The 19,334-nt window shown below is 41.0% G+C and overlaps 1 protein-coding gene across 1 annotated transcript in view; it reads right to left on the reverse strand.

Moving 5' to 3' along the window:
* The window catches only part of LOC120979356 (extracellular serine/threonine protein kinase FAM20C-like), a 120,260-nt gene that overhangs the window by 70,783 nt on the left and 30,143 nt on the right, over positions 1-19,334 (reverse strand). The window contains exons 3-5 of the mRNA XM_040408066.1: positions 17,824-17,902; positions 17,037-17,129; positions 7,822-7,937 (exon numbers count right to left, since the gene is read on the reverse strand). Of these exons, the coding sequence (XP_040264000.1) occupies positions 7,822-7,937; positions 17,037-17,129; positions 17,824-17,902 (288 nt within the window). The remainder of the gene's footprint in view (positions 1-7,821; positions 7,938-17,036; positions 17,130-17,823; positions 17,903-19,334) is intronic.

Genomic DNA, 19,334 nt, shown 5'->3' on the forward strand with positions numbered 1-19,334 from the left:
GGGGGGCACTAAGAAGGGGTATTTTATACTTGCAAATTATGGGGGACACTGAGGGCATCTACTGGGACACGTTATATGGGGCATTTTATACTGGTACATTATGGGGGGCACTAGGAGGAAGGAGGAGGAGAGGAGCACTATGGGGGCATTTACTGGGGCACTATATAGGGGTATTTTATACTGGCACATTATGGGGACATTAGCTCAACTGGAGGCATTACAAAGGGGTATTTTTTGCACTGTCACATTATAAGGATCATTATTTCTACTGGGGGCATTATGGTGGGCTTTATTACTCCCCCATGGTATGACCCCCTAGTAGCAGCACCAGCCTCTCCCTGCTCTGCTATCCCTCTGCCTATTCTCCAAATCCTTATTATGAAATATTTCTCATTAGGATAAAACACAACATCAGCTCCGCCGAGCCCCCGGCCAAGTGTTGAAGTGGTGTCTGAGATCCCCAAGGGCCAAGTCAAGTAATTGTAAGTTTTCATGTGAAATATGTTTATTATACACATATAGCATACACTGTGCCACACAATATACAGTATACCTCTACACTGTGCCACACAATATACAGTATACCTCTACACTGAGCCACACAATGTACAGTATACAGTGGGGGAAATAATTATTTGACCCCTCACTGATTTTGTAAGTTTGTCCAATGACAAAGAAATGAAAAGTCTCAGAACAGTATCATTTCAATGGTAGGTTTATTGTAACAGTGGCAGATAGCACATCAAAAGGAAAATCGAAAAAATAACTTTAAATAAAAGATAGCAACTGATTTGCATTTCATTGAGTGAAATAAGTATTTGAACCCCTACCAACCATTAAGAGTTCTGGCTCCCACAGAGTGGTTAGACACTTCTACTCAATTAGTCACCCTCATTAAGGACACCTGTCTTAACTAGTCACCTGTATAAAAGACACCTGTCCACAGAATCAATCAATCAAGCAGACTCCAAACTCTCCAACATGGGAAAGACCAAAGAGCTGTCCAAGGATGTCAGAGACAAAATTGTAGACCTGCACAAGGCTGGAATGGGCTACAAAACCATTAGCAAGAAGCTGGGAGAGAAGGTGACAACTGTTGGTGCGATTGTTCGAAAATGGAAGGAGCACAAAATGACCATCAATCGACCTCGCTCTGGGGCTCCACGCAAGATCTCACCTCGTGGGGTGTCAATGGTTCTGAGAAAGGTGAAAAAGCATCCTAGAACTACACGGGAGGAGTTAGTTAATGACCTCAAATTAGCAGGGACCACAGTCACCAAGAAAACCATTGGAAACACATTACACCGCAATGGATTAAAATCCTGCAGGGCTCGCAAGGTCCCCCTGCTCAGGAAGGCACATGTGCAGGCCCGTCTGAAGTTTGCCAATGAACACCTGAATGATTCAGAGAGTGACTGGGAGAAGGTGCTGTGGTCTGATGAGACCAAAATAGAGCTCTTTGGCATTAACTCAACTCGCTGTGTTTGGAGGAAGAAAAATGCTGCCTATGACCCCCAAAACACCGTCCCCATCGTCAAGCATGGGGGTGGAAACATTTTGCTTTGGGGGTGTTTTTCTGCTAAGGGCACAGGACAACTTATTCGCATAAACGGGAAAATGGACGGAGCCATGTATCGTGAAATCCTGAGCGACAACCTCCTTCCCTCTGCCAGGAAACTGAAAATGGGTCGTGGATGGGTGTTCCAGCACGACAATGACCCAAAACATACAGCAAAGGCAACAAAGGAGTGGCTCAAGAAGAAGCACATTAAGGTCATGGAGTGGCCTAGTCAGTCTCCGGACCTTAATCCAATCGAAAACCTATGGAGGGAGCTCAAGCTCAGAGTTGCACAGAGACAGCCTCGAAACCTTAGGGATTTAGAGATGATCTGCAAAGAGGAGTGGACCAACATTCCTCCTAAAATGTGCGCAAACTTGGTCATCAATTACAAGAAACGTTTGACCTCTGTGCTTGCAAACAAGGGTTTTTCCACCAAGTATTAAGTCTTTTTTTGTTAGAGGGTTCAAATACTTATTTCACTCAATGAAATGCAAATCAGTTGCTATCTTTTATTTAAAGTTATTTTTTCGATTTTCCTTTTGATGTGCTATCTGCCACTGTTACAATAAACCTACCATTGAAATAATACTGTTCTGAGACTTTTCATTTCTTTGTCATTGGACAAACTTACAAAATCAGTGAGGGGTCAAATAATTATTTCCCCCACTGTACCTCTACACTGTGCCACACAATGTACAGTATACCTCTACACTGTGGAGTCTGTTCTATAAGCACCCTTGTTCTGTAGCGGCGGACAGAAAAGAATCTGGAAGTGCCCCTCCCAAGACCAGGCTCTGGATCCGCCACTGGACCGCTCACAGGAGTGTACATTTCTTCTAAACTGTAATCCGTATCCTTGTACCTGCAGAAATCCGCACTCGCTCGGTAACAACTAACAGGCAGTGCCTGTAGGCTGTAGCCTGGCCCTGTTACCGAAGCTAGCCGAGTGGTGTAAGGTTAAGGTACTAGTAGAGATTAAAAAGAATTAGATATATTTTGTGACGGCTCACCTAGTTGCTAATGTGGAACGGGTGCTCCAGCCAGTATAGACACACCCTGTCTATAAATTAGATAATATAAGAGAGTTATAGATTGGTTGTGCACACCTCATATGAAGTAAAACATATATATCAAAACTTGTTTGAGTAAGTACTAAATATTTATTGTACACAAATTAAAAAAGAATGTTGTATAAAAACACTTAATAGCTGAGCAATGTGTCACAAAACATCTTCGTATTTGATGACCGGGGTGTGATAATGACCTTATAGAGGTTCAATCCCAAGCGTGATTTTTGATACAATCTATAAATATATTGTAAATAAATATGAAATAAAAAATAATAATTTGAAGTGAATATGTGTAGTTTACACTATCGCCAAAAATTTAAATTAAAAATTGTAACCTGCAGAAAAAAGGTTAAGCAGTAGATCCCCTAGATTTTGTGTATAAAGTGAAATAACTGATTATAATAAATAAGAAAATGTAAAAAACTTGTGTCAATGACAAAATATGAGCAGCTATATAGTACAATCGCAGTGGAGAAATAATAAACCGCAATGGGAGTATGGTTCCTATGGTGAACTGTGTCCAGCGGTTCTGCAATTATGCACACTACACCATACTGAATAATTGCATTCGATCCAACAATAAAAGCATCATCAAGAAAGCACCATATAAGAAAGGATATATAAAACTGAAAAACCGCAATAGTAAATTAAGAGAATGATGGTCGACCATTATGCGGCAGTGAGTCAACTGTGGTTGGCTATACTGTCATGGACATTGTCGTGTCCAACAGTATTGTAAATTTTGATCCGACAGTACTATTAGTACAAAAGATTATAGTTCCTCCAAAAAGACAGCACTAATAAGAAAACCGCACTGTGGTATGTAGAGGTTAATTCATTCAACAGGTCTGTCCAGCTTTGTTATAGTCTCAATATATTGTGGTTAATTGTTTCCAGATTGCTATCTTCCTTCCAGATATAATACAAATGTATCAATGTGTCGGAACTTGCCACTTGCCGTGTCCCTAAATTATAGGTGCCGTTGTACAGTCCTATACTTTCAGTCTATAGACCGGCTTCTTAATTCACCTAAAAGGTTGATTATTATGTCTGCTACTCACAGTTAGTTGACTCCGATCATAGGTTCTGATACAGATGGCTTGATAATTACACTCTGTTTATAACAGTAGGCTGATGTTGTTTGTCTATGTGGCCGCGGCGTCCCACGTGCTCACGGAGGCAGCAGTGCTCGTACCTTTCGGAGTATCTTTGTAGTGTGGAGTAGCTGCAAGGACCGAAGATGCCGGTTCGCTTCACACAGCTGTGGGAAGCAGGAGGTGCTGCATCAAGAAAATAATTGGAGCGCTCCTAAGGACCTTGGGGATCCTATGTCGATGAATAGCATTAAGCTGGGGGTCCTCTATACACCAGACGCTTTTCAGAGATCTCTGTCTCCTTCCTCAGTGGTTAGGAGACCCCCGTCTGGTAAATCTTTTATAGTCTTGTTGGATCAGGATTTCAAGTCAGCTGGAAAACCTGTTATGGACTCACGCTTCCGCTGCAAATAACATGACTATGAGTGTGATTTAAACACAACATATTGCGGTTTTTCTGTATGGTTAGTAATGCCCAATGTTATAATATACAGGATGGGCCATTTATATGGATACACCTTAATAAATTGGGAATGGTTGGTGATATTAACTTCCTGTTTGAGGCACATTAGTATATGTGAGGTGGGAAACTTTTCAAGATGGTTGGTGATCATGGCGGCCATTTTGAAGTCGGCCATTTTGAATCCAACTTTTGTTTTTTCAATAGGAAGAGGGTTATGTGACACATCAAACTTATTGGAAATTTCACAAGAAAAACAATGGTGTGCTTGGTTTTAACGTAACTTTATTCTTTCATGAGTTATTTACAAGTTTCTGACCACTTATAAGATGTGTTCAATGTGCTGCCCATTGTGTTGGATTGTCAATGCAACCCTCTTCTCCCACTCTTCCCACACTGATAGCAACACTGCAGGAGAAATGCTAGCACAGGCTTCCAGTATCTGTAGTTTCAGGTGCTGCACATCTCGTATCTTCACAGCATAGACAATTGCCTTCAGATGACCCCAAAGATAAAAGTCTAAGGGGGTCAGATCGGGAGACCTTGGGGGCCATTCAACTGGCCCACGATGACCAATCCACTTTCCAGGAAACTGTTCATCTAGGAATGCTTGGACCTGACACCCATAATGTGGTGGTGCACCATCTTGCTGGAAAAACTCAGGGAACGTGCCAGCTTCAGTGCATAAAGAGGGAAACACATCATCATGTAGCAATTTCGCATATCCAGTGGCCTTGAGGTTTCCATTGATGAAGAATGGCCCCACTATCTTTGTACCCCATATACCACACCATACCATCAATTATTTTGTTCCAACAGTCTTGGAGGGATCTATCCAATGTGGGTTAGTGTCAGACCAATAGCGGTGGTTTTGTTTGTTAACTTCACCATTCACATAAAAGTTTGTCTCATCACTGAACAAAATCTTCTGCGTAAACTGAGGGTCCTGTTCCAATTTTTGTTTTGCCCATTCTGAAAATTCAGTGCGCCGATCTGGGTCATCCTCGTTGAGATGCTGCAGTAGCTGGCGTTTGTAAGGGTGCCATTTGTCTTGCATTGAAATCTGCTGCAATGACCCGGTTACTGCGTTCACCAGACATCAACACAATTTCTATCCGCTCCTCACGTGTTAACCTCGGCGACATGTCAATGGCTGTAAACAAAGAGAAACTTGTAAATAACTCATGAAAGAATAAAGTTGCGTTAAAACCAAGCCCACCATTGTTTTTCTTGTGAAATTCCCAATAAGTTTGATGTGTCACATGACCCTCTTCCTATTCAGAAGGAGGAGGCGGTTTTCTGCGGCTGCTACCAGCAAGTAGACGCCCTACTTGCTGGTAGAAAGGTAATTAGCATATCATAAAAGTATGTTTTTTGCTAAATCTACTGAACGAAAATGATTAATAACATAATGTATGGCAATATGGCAGGATAGGGATTATAAGTACACAAAAAAAAAAAAAGAGTTTAGTGGGGTGACAGAAGCCGTTTAAGATTTTAGGATATTCCTGGAACTGTATGGCCTAAACTGTACCATTACAAAATCACTGTGTAAATAAGGAATATTCATTGCATTGGATGAGGTAGAGAGGGAGGGAGAGAGCACCCATCAGGTCCCCGGGCTGCTGTGACAAGGATCTGATGGCAGGGAAGGCAGCCCTATGCCTTCCTTAGGCATCGTGGCTGCATTCCGTGACAGCCTGTGAGATACAGCCCTATGGCTCTCAGACTATGGAGACACTAAAATGATTTTTTTTTGTTTCAAAAATATTATTGTGTAAAACTTAAATGAATTAAAAAAAAGTTTACATATTAGGTATCACTGCGTCCGTAAGAGCCTGATGTATAAAATATCACATGATATTACCCCTCAGATGAACACCGTGAAAAAAATTGAAATAAAAGTGTGTCAAAAAAGCCATTTTTTGTCATCTTACATCACAAAAAGTATAATACCAAGCAATCAAAAAGTCATACGCACCAGAATAGTACCAATTAAACCGTCATCTCATACCGAAAAAAATGAGCCCCTATATAAGACAGTCGCCCAAAAAATAATAAAAACAACGGCTTTCAGAATGTGGAGACACTATAAAATCATTTTTTTCAAAAATGCTTTATTATGTAAAACTGAAACAAACAACCAAAAATAGTCATATTTGGTATTGTCGCATCAGTAACAACCTGCTCTATAAAAATGCCAGATGATCTAACCTGTCAGATGAACATTGTAAATAACAAAAAACGGTGCCAAAACAGCTATTTTTTGTTACCTTGCCTCACAAAAAGTGTAATATATCAGGGGGTCTTCAAATGGGACATGGTATCAAAAAACCAGTCCAGCAAAATCTGCATTCCAAAAACCATATGGAGTTCCTTACCGTCTGCGCCCTGCCGTGTGCCCGTACAGCAGTTCATGATCACAAATGGGGTGTTTCTGTAAACTACAGAATCAGGGCAATACATTTTTAGTTTTGTTTGGCTGTTAACCCTTGCTTTGTTACTGGAAAAGGGGGATTAAAATGGAAAATATGCCAAAAAAGTGAAATTCTGACATTTAATCTCCATTTTCCATTAATTCTTGTGAAATACATAAAGGGTTAACAAAGTTTGTAAAATCAGTTTTGAAAACCTTGAGGGGTGTAGTTTCTAAAATGGGGTCATTTTTGGGTGGTTTCTATTATGTAAGCCTCACAAAGTGACTTCAGACCTGAACTGGTCCTTCAAAAGTAGGTTTTGGAAATTTTCTGAAAAATTTCAAGATTTGCTTCTAAACTTCTAAGCCTTCTAATGACCCCAAAAAATAAAATGGCATTCACAAAATGATCCAAACATGAGGTAGATGTACCATGGTTATCACTCCCGCTGTTAACTCAAATTTCTTAACTCATTTCATTATCTTGAGACAAAAGCAATTGAAGGTGTTTGCTTAGATTAGATAACCAAACTCAGAAATCTCAGAAAAAAGGAGTGCTAACCATGCTACATCCGTATGGGGAATGTAAAGTAATAACTATTTTTAGAGGTATTACTATCTATTATAAAAGTAGAGAAATTAAAATTTGCAAATTTGCAAATTTTTCATTTTTTGGTAAATTAGCAAATTTTCATAAATAAAAAAGATTTTTTTTTACTCAATATTACCACTGTCATGAAGTACAATATGTGACAAGAAAACAGTCTCAGAATGGCCTGGATAAGTAAAAGCGTTTTAAAGTTATCACCACATAAAGTGACACATGTCAGATTTGCAAAAAATGGCCTGGTCCTTAAGGTGAAATATGGCAGGATCCTTAAGGGGTTAAAAAACACACATTTTGGACCTATGTTCAATGTAAATAAACATGCAAACATGATGCTGACATGTTTTTTTGGGATACACTTTTCTGGTACTATTGTAGTCTCTGTGTGAAATATGCTTTCTATGTCCCAGCTTTTTAGATTTAAGATTTTAGGATATTCCTGGAAATGTATGGCCTAAACTGTACCATTACAAAATCACTGTGTAAATAAGGAATATTCATTGTATTGGAAAGTTTAAAACATTTTACAGTAAACGTTCAGTATCGATTACTCTTTGTTTGTTTGCCAAGCATGACATCTTCACATACTGATGCTGGTCAATGACAAACCTACCTGGTGAGATATAGAAGGTTTTGAACAGTTTCTTGTCTGTGGTAATATCTCTGACATCCTTGGTGATATTGATCAAACGTCCAACAGCCGGTGGAATCCGACGAAAATCCAGGATCCTTTAATGAATAAAAATTGCATCACAGTTCTGGCATAAAAATCGGTCTCAAAGTAAGCCAACCAATAGTTGGTATGGAGTCAGAGACAAGTGTCTATCCCTGCACCAGATGTATTATCCTGCCTGGGCCCTGTGATACATCTGGTGCAGGTATAGACTGCTTGTCTACATTTAGGCAGGATTAGGGCTCACGAACACAAACATATTTTTGTCTGTGTCCGTTTTCTTTTTTTCGGCCCGTATGTGGAACCATTCACTTCAATGGGACTGCAAAAAAACTAAATTGACTCTGTGTGCATTCTGTGTCCATATGTCCGCAAGTCCTATTATTGACCGCATTACGGACAAGAATAGGACTGCTCTATTATGGGCTGGCTGTTCTGTCCCACAAAATGCAGAATGCACATGGCAGGTAAATGTGTTTTGCAGACTGCAAAACAACGGTCGTGTGCATGAGCCCTTAGTAAATCTAGGCCCATGTAGTGTCAGAGAATACATAGGTACAGTAAGAAAGAATACACATTTGGGTTAGGGCTACTTTTAAATGCAGAATACACATGAGGTCAATAGAGGAATTTATCATGAGGAGAATTTATCATAAGGGGAATTTTTGAAGTAACTTTTGCTTTCAAGATGAGGTGCCATAATTTACCCCTACTGGAAATTTAGTAAGGTTGTGCATTTTTTGCTACTATATACAAAAAAATACACAGTTGATAAATCCGGTGTTCACCTACTTAACATAGCTAACCATGCCCACTTTCCAAAGTGAAGAGAACAAAGTTAAATCACAAAAAGTCTTACTTCTTTGTGCAACAATGACATGCACATGACCATATCCGTTTTGTGGATTCGCAAAATAAGGATACAGTTTGTATGCCATCTGCATTTTTTTTTTGCAGATCTATTGACTTCATCAAGACTAGCGCATCCACAAAGTCTTGATCTCTCTGCACTGGCGTAAGATGAGCCTAATTGATGAGCCTCTTAACAAATCAGGCACATCTCTGCACTACCGTGCACCAGAAACTGAAGTCTATGCCAAAATAGCAAAAAGGCAGAACTCCATAATCAGTAAAAATTAAAAAAAATACTTTTATTCACCCATGTGGATACGGTTTGTTACACTATTCGCAAGAAGCGTCAGGATTTACCAGTGCCTAAACAATTCTCTGATCACAAACATAGTGAACATTAGCTGCGGTTCCCATGACCCCCCATTGAGGAGGGGTGGCAATAGATCTGATATTTTGAATAAAAAAGAGCTCCAATGGATCTTTAGATTAAACACGTTGAAACCCAAGGGCCTCAATGTAGATTTCAAATCGAATACAATAACATGCTAATCACTGTAAAGGTATGATGGATGGCTTGCGATCCACTCCTGCTGCTCTCTCAATCAGCACTAATGTGATAGCAAGTTTTTTGCAGTATGTCTACAGGGTGGGCCATTTATATGGATACACCTTAATAAAATGGGAATGGTTGGTCATATTAACTTCCTGTTTGTGGCACATTAGTATATGTGAGGGGGGAAACTTTTCAAGATGGGTGGTGACCATGGTGGCCATTTTGAAGTCGGACATTTTGAATCCAACTTTTGTTTTTTCAATAGGAAGAGGGTCATGTGACACATCAAACTTATTGGGAATTTCACACAAAAAACAATGGTGTGCTTGGTTTTAACGTAACTTTATTCTTTCATGAGTTATTTACAAGTTTCTGACCACTTATAAAATGTGTTCAATGTGCTGCCCATTGTGTTGGATTGTCAATGCAACCCTCTTCTCCCACTCTTCACACACTGATAGCAACACCGCAGGAGAAATGCTAGCACAGGCTTCCAGTATCCTTAGTTTCAGGTGCTGCACCATTGATGGTATGGTGTGGTATATGGGGTACAAAGATAGTGGGGCCATTCTTCATCAATGGAAACCTCAAGGCCACTGGATTTGCGAAATTGCTACATGATGATGTGTTTCCCTCTTTATGCACTGAAGCTGGCATGTTCCCTGAGTTTTTCCAGCAAGATGGTGCACCACCACATTATGGGTGTCAGGTCCGAGCATTCCTAGATGAACAGTTTCCTGGAAAGTGGATTGGTCGTTGTGGGCCAGTTGAATGGCCCCCAAGGTCTCCCGATCTGACCCCCTTAGACTTTTATCTTTGGGGTCATCTGAAGGCAATTGTCTATGCTGTAAAGATACGAGATGTGCAGCACCTGAAACTATAGATACTGGAAGCCTGTGCTAGCATTTCTCCTGCGGTGTTGCTATCAGTGTGTGAAGAGTGGGAGAAGAGGGTTGCATTGACAATCCAACACAATGGGCAGCACATTGAACACATTTTATAAGTGGTCAGAAACTTGTAAATAACTCATGAAAGAATAAAGTAACATTGAAACCAAGCACACCATTGTTTTTCTTGTGAAATTCCCAATAAGTTTGATGTGTCACATGACCCTCTTCCTATTGAAAAAACAAAAGTTGGATTCAAAATGGCCAACTTCAAAATGGCCGCCATGGTCACCACCCATCTTGAAAAGTTTCTCCCCTCACATATACTAATGTGCCACAAACAGGAAGTTAATATCACCAACCATTCCCATTTTATTAAGGTGTATCCATATAAATGGCCCACCCTGTACTTTCTTTTTGTGTAGAAAGTGGTAGATTTGTCTCCTTTTCGTCGGAGCGTTAGGGCCTCTAACATTAAAGGTACATACCTACAAATTAGCCATAAAGAAAAACATAAAAGATCATTATTTGCTCATGGGGGAAGGGAAGACGTGTGCGCCCCGTGGCCGTGGTGGGGCCCGCAAATTGCGGGCCGCAATGCACGAACACCAACTGTGGGGCAGCCGCAGAGGATCGTGGACCCATTCACTTTAATGGGTCTGCGATCTGCCCGTTCCGCAAAAAGATAGGACATGTTCTATCTTTTTGCGGAACGATAGTACGGGACGAAACCCCACGGAAGCACTCCGTAGTGCTTCTGTAGGGTTCCATTCTGTGCTTACGTTTCGCACCATTCCACATCTCCGGATTTGCGGACCTATTCAACTGAATGGGTCCGCATCCGTGATGCAGAATGCCCACGGAACGGCGTCCGTGTATTGCGGATCCGCAAATGCGGTCCGCAATACGGCCACGGAGCACACACGTTCGTGTGAAAGAGGCCAAAGAGGTAGGGGAAAAAAATCATTACAAAAAGTACAACATTCAACAAAAGAAGAGAACCTTGTAGGTCGCAGCAAATCAGGCTCCAGTATCAGTAAACCCTGGGAGGCGGTCTATACATGGTAGACCAATATCCAGAGCGAGCATTAATTTGTGGGTACATAGTGTTTTGAGACATAAAGTGCAATACAGACCACAGGTGTTAGGTGGCGTGCTCGGCAAAAAAAAGAAAGAGAAAAAAAAAAACATATGCAGTTCCCCCACCACCCATAGTGTCTAAGGGAAAGACAATGACAAAACAACAAAAAAATTAAGAATCCTCTACAGAGTATTATAAAAGTACACAGGGTGAAAATGAAAATGAGGATACAGGGGGTTATAACGAGAAATAAAAAGAAAATGAGAAGAGGTAGAGTATCAGCGAGGGAGTAGTAGTGAAGCCTAATTGGTCAGGCAGGTAAGGCAATGGTACTATTCAGTGTCCCTCTTATCTCGTTTGGTGGCTTGGTGGCCCGAAATCTTCTTGGATCTCTGTGGTTTGGGTGAGGCTACTTGCCAGGAATCCAGCGTTGGTAGAGGAGGAAGCGTGGCAACATTCTGCGCAGGGCACAAATCTGGGATGTCCAGACTAAGAATGTCCAAGGCATCATAGATCTTCTGTAAATCCGCATGTACGCGGATAACATGTTTGCGATTTGGGGTGTTAATCAAAAGACCAAAGGGATGAAGCCATCGATAGGTAATCTGGCGTTTCTGCAGGACATCTAGTAGAGGTTTCATGAAACGCCTCTTCTTTAAAGTCATAGGTGACAAATCTTGGAAGATAGTGACCGCTGAGCCTTCAATCTCTATTGCTTTGTTGGAGCGGGCTGCAGCTAGAATTTGCTCCTTTACTAAAAAGCTGGTTAGGCGACAAATTACATCTCTGGGAGGTTCCTAAGGCTTTGGCAGTGGTCTAAGTGCTCAGTGTATTCTGTCCATTTCAAACATCTCAGGGAATTCTGTTGTAACCAGGCGTGCAAAAAACTGCGCAATGGCTGGTCTCAGGGCTTCCAGACTAATCGAATGGACTCCGGGATTCCTTTAAGCCGAATATTATTTCTTCTCCGTTTATTGTCCTGGTCTTCGACTAGGGAGTATACATAGTTAAGATGAGCTTGGGCGCTATCTAAATTATGGGAAACATGCTCACCGAATTCGGTAGTGGCGTTTTGGGCGGCTTCCAATACCTCGACTCTGGAGCCTAGTTGCCACATGTCTTGCTTTATTTCTTTGATGTCTTGACGTATAGATTCCAGAGCTACATTAAGCAGTTCCTTCATAAATGCTCTGGAGATTGGCAAATCATCAGGAGAGGCCGCATCATCTTGCTTGCTGTCTCTGTCTCTGTCGGAATCTGCCTCTCCTCCCGCCATGAGGGCTGTGCGCCGAGCCGTCGCCATCTTGGTTTCACTTCTCACCTCCGGTTTCTTAAAAAATCTAACCATGTCGCTTTGGCTGGATGACATTTTTGGTCTGCCCAGAGTTTCATTACCCCTTTCTCTTGTAAGTTTGCCCATTTTTGCTTTGATAATAGCTGTATTTCGCTCGCTCTAGCTTGGTCTGCAGCGGAGCTCTTTATTCTGCGTGCATCCTGCTCGGCTGCCAGACTCTGCCCCCCACACCGTTACTATTTAAATGAGGAGACCCCTCTGTTCCTGGTTGACTTAAAAACCTAAGTATCCAGCATTACTTCACATACTTCAAACTGCATTCAGTTTCAAGTGAATATATGCCAGCCCTTTCTAATTGCTCAACCGGCATTTTTGCCCTTTTTCAATAGGGTGTTAGTGCCACAGTAACAGCCAGGGCGCATGTTAGTTATTACTGACTACTGAGCAATTTGCCCTCTTGTTTCCCCTTTCCAAGATCGCTGCTGCCCATTCCTGAGTGGGAGAACGCATGTCAGACATGCTCAATACATTTTGGCTTTCCTCTGACTCCTCTATCTTTCCTGGACATACGCAGCAGCACATTGGCGCTAGGTGAACACTGATATCGGCGTGCATACATGCTGTTTGTCCCCTGGTGAGCCTAATCTTTTGATCTATTCATTGAATAATCATTTGAATATGAAGTCTACAGGTGCAATCATGTTTTGTAATAAATATTAATCATGGGATTATATGATTTGGTGCACTCACTGTATTATGTATAGGGATATGACAATCATGTGTTCAAAAGTATTAATACATGTCTGGCACTTTATTTCATTTTTTTTGTATTTAATTATGTGTTGATTTATGATTCAATGCACATGCACTTTATATATATATATATATATATATATATATATACACATATATACAAAGAAAAGAAAGGCAGCACCGACATAAATTGAAAAAATGGCAAATCAAAAACGGGTGCACGCTCAATGGGGACAAGCTTACCCAATATATAAACGGTAAAAGCGAGCAGCACTCCAACACATAATAAAGTGAAAAAAATAAAGTTTATTCATCCATATGGTGTAGCGACGTTTCAGCTCTATACCAGAGCCTTTCTCAAGCAGTTGCTTAAGAAAGGCTCTGGTATACAGCCGAAATGTCGCCACACCATATGGGTGAATAAACGTTCTTTTTTTCACTTTATTATGTGTTGGAGTGCTGCTCGCTTTTACAGTGTGTGTATGTATATATATATATATATATATATTTGAGCCAAAACGTCAACATATCCAAATGAATAAAAGTGTTTTTTAATTTTTACTGATTTTGGAGTGCTGCCTTTTTGCTATTTTGTATACTGGGCATTAGTCTAGTCCCCTCAGTTATGCACCTTTTTTGTTTGAGTTTGGATTTAGTGCTGCCAGACTTTTGCTTTATATTATGAAATCTGTGCCAGCTACAGGGTGGCATAGACTTCAGCTATAACTTCCACCACTCTCTGGCGAAAGTTATAACAAATTCAGCAGGCCGTGCAAAGCCTCGCCCCTCCCACAAAGCCACGCCATTCCCCCTCGCCACTTCAGAAAACTGGCGAGAAGCCTGAAAAGTGGCAAATTATGGTGCACATATGGCATGCGCCATAATGTGCAACTTTTTTACACCACAATAGTGGCGTAAAGGGCTTAATAAATGTTCCTCATATTCTATCTTTTTGCGAAACGGACATATGGATATGGAAAGCACACGGATGTTCTGTGTGCTTTCAGCATTCCACAACGAGATAGAACATGTCCTGTACTTGGCCGCAAAATGCTGACCACAGGACCAATTGAGGTCGATGAGTCTGCAAAAATATACGGATGCAACACGGACGGTATCCATAATTTGTGGATCTGCAATTTGCAAATCGCAAAATATGGTTATCTGCATGGGGCCTTAAATGGGTTGTGTCTCTTCAGCAAGTGGCATTAATCAAGTAGAGAAAGTTAATACAGGGCACTTACTAATATATTGTGATTGTCCATATTGCTTCCTTTGCTGGCTGGATTCATTTTTCCATCACATTATAAACTGCTCGTTTCCATGGTTGCGACCACCCTGCAATCCATCAGTGGTGATTGTGCTTGCACACTATAGGAAAAAGCGACAACCTCTGGCTGGGAGTGCACATAGTGCGCAATAGTAAGTGCCTTGTATTAACTTTCTCTATATAATAAATGCTATTTGCTGAAGTGACACAACCTCTTTAAGCGAATGATAACACCTCTCTGTGTATTTGTGTCATGGACGTTCCTGCGACAGGTGGAAGGAGATCGGTGAGACTGGCAAGACGTGGTTTAATCTGACAGGTTTTTCTTGTGGATCAATAGGCGTCTGTGTTGTTTCTGGTAATGGCCACACCCCTTGCCTCAGGTGTTGCTAATGTGGTCATTTAACCTTCCTTATTTATTGTTGCTTCTCCCACAATGCTGTTTATAGCTTCAGTTTCAGTTGTGGATAGCTGGTGTGTGGATCTTGGCGGAGTTCCTGGTGTTTCCATAGCCCCTTTGAAGTTAAGTCTTTCCTTTCCCTTTTTGTATTTTGTTTGGGTTCTGTGTGTTGCATTTCCCTATTGTTTGTATTAGGCATGAAGGAGACTCCTGTTCGTCCTTCCTTTTGGAGGAACAGGTAGTCTCGTCCCTGCCATTAGTACCAGGGTCCTATAGGGCTAGATAGGACTCTAGGTATTCCTGCGTATGAACACACCTACCTCTGGGGTCTGTTCATACTGGTAGTCAGTCAGGATTTTGTTTAGGGTTTTACTAGGAGGTGTCCATCTTCTTTCCCTAGTTCTCAGGCCTGATTCCCTGTCTCCCCCCCCCCCTTCCCTCTTATGGTAATGTCCCTTCTATTTTAAAGATACCTTTTCCTCACGTTTATTAATTTTGTTCTCTTCACATTCGCTATATCTCGTCCGAACCCTTTGAACCTTGAGATCCCCCTACCTTCTCTCCCTTTTTCTTGATTTTCCATTTGATAAGTGCTAGGAAATTGTCTCTGGAATAGGTGCCTTATTCTCTAGGCCTTTGCGGCCCATGGCAAAGTGTCATGCCTTCTTCTTTTCCTCCCTTGTTGAATAAGCCAGCTAAGCGCATCGAGGCCCTAAGGGTAAGACTGCGTGTACACAAGACTACATCATCATCAAAAATATCAGGATCTGGGTCACAGACACTGGCATGTTGTCTTCTCCTGGATATACAGTGCTGCTTGAATTATACAGTCAGGCTCGGAAAGTGAAAGCATCTGTATTGGTCCCATGTTCATATGTCCCCGCATTGCTGAGAAAAATTAAATTTTAATACATGGCAATGAGCCTCTAGGAGCAACTGGGTGTTGGCACTACTCCTAGAGACTCTCTTTCTGCAACTGCTGCACCCCCTCCACTTTAGAAGTCAGGGCCAGGTGTGATTATGTTTTCAGTGCCTAAGCCTGTCAAAGTAGACAGGGCGTGGCAGTTGCGGAGAGAGCTGAGCCTCTAGATGTAATGACAACGCCCTCATTGCTTCTAGAGCCTCATTTGCATATATTGAGGCTTTATTTTTCTCAGCAATGCAGACACACATGAACATGGGACCAACACAGATGCCTTCAGCTGCCAAGTGCACATGTAACAGGTCAGCCATAGGTACAAAGCTGCTGACTGATGCCCTTTAACATGCTGCCTGCTGAATGGCCTGCATTTTTATGGTGAGAGGTTTACTTTAAAGGGGTTTTCCCAGAATGTCTTAACATCCTTTAAAATATTAATTTATAAAAGTCGCTGTAATTTTGTAATGTATTTCTTTTACCTTTAATGCTCCTATCTTCCGTTCTGGGCTGTGGTTACATGACCATGTCCATGCAGCTCCTTCTTTTTTCCTGTGATGCTATGTCCATAGGGGATTGTCTATGTAACTATCTGGGTGGGAGGAGCTATAAATTAGCTGGGTGTTATTAGGGGCAATGATAGATGAGTGTCTGTAAAACTTTCTGGATGGGAAAAGCTATAAACTAGCGGTGTTGTTAGGGGCAGCGATAGAGGCGTGTCTATGTAACTAGCCAGGTGGGAGGAGCTATGAATTAGATGGGCCTTGTTAGGGGCAGTGCTGGAGCCATGGCAGAGAAAGGAGAAGAGCATCATGGGTTTGGTTGGAACAGCAGGAAGTGCTACATACAGGATGTAAACAAATCAGAGTGATATATTCGCATGGTGAAAACAGGTCAGGAGAGTCCAAATAGAAAAAGAAAAAGCATGAGGAAGACATACATGAGTAAGTAACTACATGAGCATATCTGTTAAAAACCAGACTAATCGTGAAAACCATTTAAGATTCTACTTATTAACTGCTGTTGAGAATGTGTCAGCTTTGTGCTGATGGACACAACGTCTCTGATCCGATATTATGTATTTTGTTGTGCTATAACTTTTTGATTTTATGGACATTAGTATTACATTATATTATTTTAGTCTTGTACCTGTCCAAGTGAAATGCTGCTATTTCTGCATTGTGCCTCTCAAAATCTGAGAAGTAAAAGAAATCTGGAGGAGTCTCTTGATCACGCTCCTGTCTGCAAAATAAAAATGTTTTGTTTAAAATGTTACTGAATGCAAGCTTGATTCCTATACAAACTGTTATCAATTTCACTGGTGCAACTCACAGAAATAAGGAGAAGAAATTGTAAGGGGGTATCTGGTGGGCTCATTTGAGCTTTTCTCAGTTTTACCTAGGATATGCCATTACTGTTTGTAACCTTTGTTTTATGATACATTACAACATTCATTCACCTGTCGAGATAGGACAATCTATTGGCTGAATAATACTAAGAAGATTTTTATTGCGGTGATGTCTGTTTAAAGGGGTTTTCCGATTTCTAGATATTAATGACCTATCTCTAGAACAGGACATCAATATCAGATTGACAGAGGTCCGACACTCAGCATACCCACCGATCAGCTGTTTTTAGTCGCTGTTTTCAGCCAGAAGCAAAAAGCTCCATCCACTGTGTAGTAGCTGTGCTAACTTACTGCAACTCAGCAGTAAAATGGAGCAGAGCTGCAGTAAGCCGACACGACCACTGGACATTGAATGGAGTTTTCTGCCTCCGGCTCTGTTCACTGTGTGGTTTCCACTGCCAGTAGCTGACAAAATCAGCTGATTGGTGGGGGTGCTGGTTGTCAGACCCCCTCTGATCTGATATTGATGACCTATCCTGAAGATAGGACATTAATATCTAGAAACCACAAAACCACTTTAATACTCACTTCATAGGTTTGAATAACGCCTGGCCATAATTTGGGAAAGTCATAAGAAGTTTAAGCTGTGTTCCACCCGGTTTCTGAACTATAAAAAATAGAGATGAGAATCATTTAAACTTGTAAATAATCAGATAATTTATTGCTTTTCAACTTTCTCTAACAAGTCATTCACGTTTATTTCATGACCAATATATACACCTCCAATGAAATAAACCTAATGATTTAACATATTGTATGGGGGCAACACCATAAGAACCCAAATCTATCTACATACAATAAGGCCCCACACAAAAATAAGCTAAAAATTTACAAACGATAAAAGTAAACAAAAAATAGTCAACACAAGCTATATTATTGTGCCTAAATTGTATACACAAATCTATACATGAAATTATGGAGTATGACGGCTGTAAAGAATTCATTGTTGTGACACAATACATCCAAATTGATTATGAAAGGCATGGGTTGCACTCAAGGGATACCAAGAAAAGATGCTTGATTAAGGGAAGGTACCCACAGCTTATGTAGAAGAAAGCACAGCGCTCTATAAAATTAAATGCAATTTGGGTGAGCTTTATTGTGACAACTGATGTTCAGATTAGGTCTCAGAAATTCAGAAAGCCTCTTATGAGAGAAACAAGTTTGTAAATTCAATCTATAAATTGGTAATGACACTCGCGCTGCCGCTCTAATATACCGGTATGCTCTATGTAATTACTAATGGCCGCTGCTGGGTACATATTTTAAGGGGTTCCTGCCACTGCCCCTAATTATGGACACTCAAAGTATAGTAAAAAGTACCCGTGCTGGTCAAAGCATACTCTTATCCAAAAGTAAAAAGTATCTTATACTTGCCATTGGTGGTATAGTTCGAGTCTCACTCGGTTTTAAGTTGTGCTTGCAGAATAGAGACTTCAGCTTCCACCCTCAGAAACACGCAGCCCCGGCCGGCAGCTTGCGCACACAAGGGGAAGCCAGGCAAGTAATCACTAGAGAATGGACCTTTAGAGTGACGTCACACACTCCTCCGGATGACTCTTGGGTCCACAATTCCTTTCAACGCGTTTTGGAATGCACGAATTCCTTCGTCATTCCCCTCGTATGCACAGTTTTTTTGACACCATGTCCCATTTGAAGCCCCCCTGATGCACCCCTAGAGTAGAAACTCCAAAAAAGTGAACCCATTTTGGAAACTATGGGATAAGGTGGCAGTTTTGTTGGTACTATTTTAGGGTACATCTGATTTTTGGTTGCTCTATATTACACTTTTTGTGAGGCAAGGTAAGAAAAAATAGCTGTTTTGGCACTGTTTTATTTTTTTTGTTATTTACAACATTCATCTGACAGGTTTGATCATGTGGTATTTTTATAGAGCAGTTTGTTATGGATGAGACAATACCAAATATGAACCTTTTTTTGGTTCTTTGTTTCAGTTTTACATAACAAAGTATTTCTGAAAAAAATAGATTTTTGTGTCTACACATTTTGAAAGCCGTAGTGTTTTTTATTTTTTGGGC

Source organism: Bufo bufo, chromosome 9, assembly GCF_905171765.1.
Source record: "Bufo bufo chromosome 9, aBufBuf1.1, whole genome shotgun sequence".
Classification (NCBI taxonomy): domain Eukaryota; kingdom Metazoa; phylum Chordata; class Amphibia; order Anura; family Bufonidae; genus Bufo; species Bufo bufo.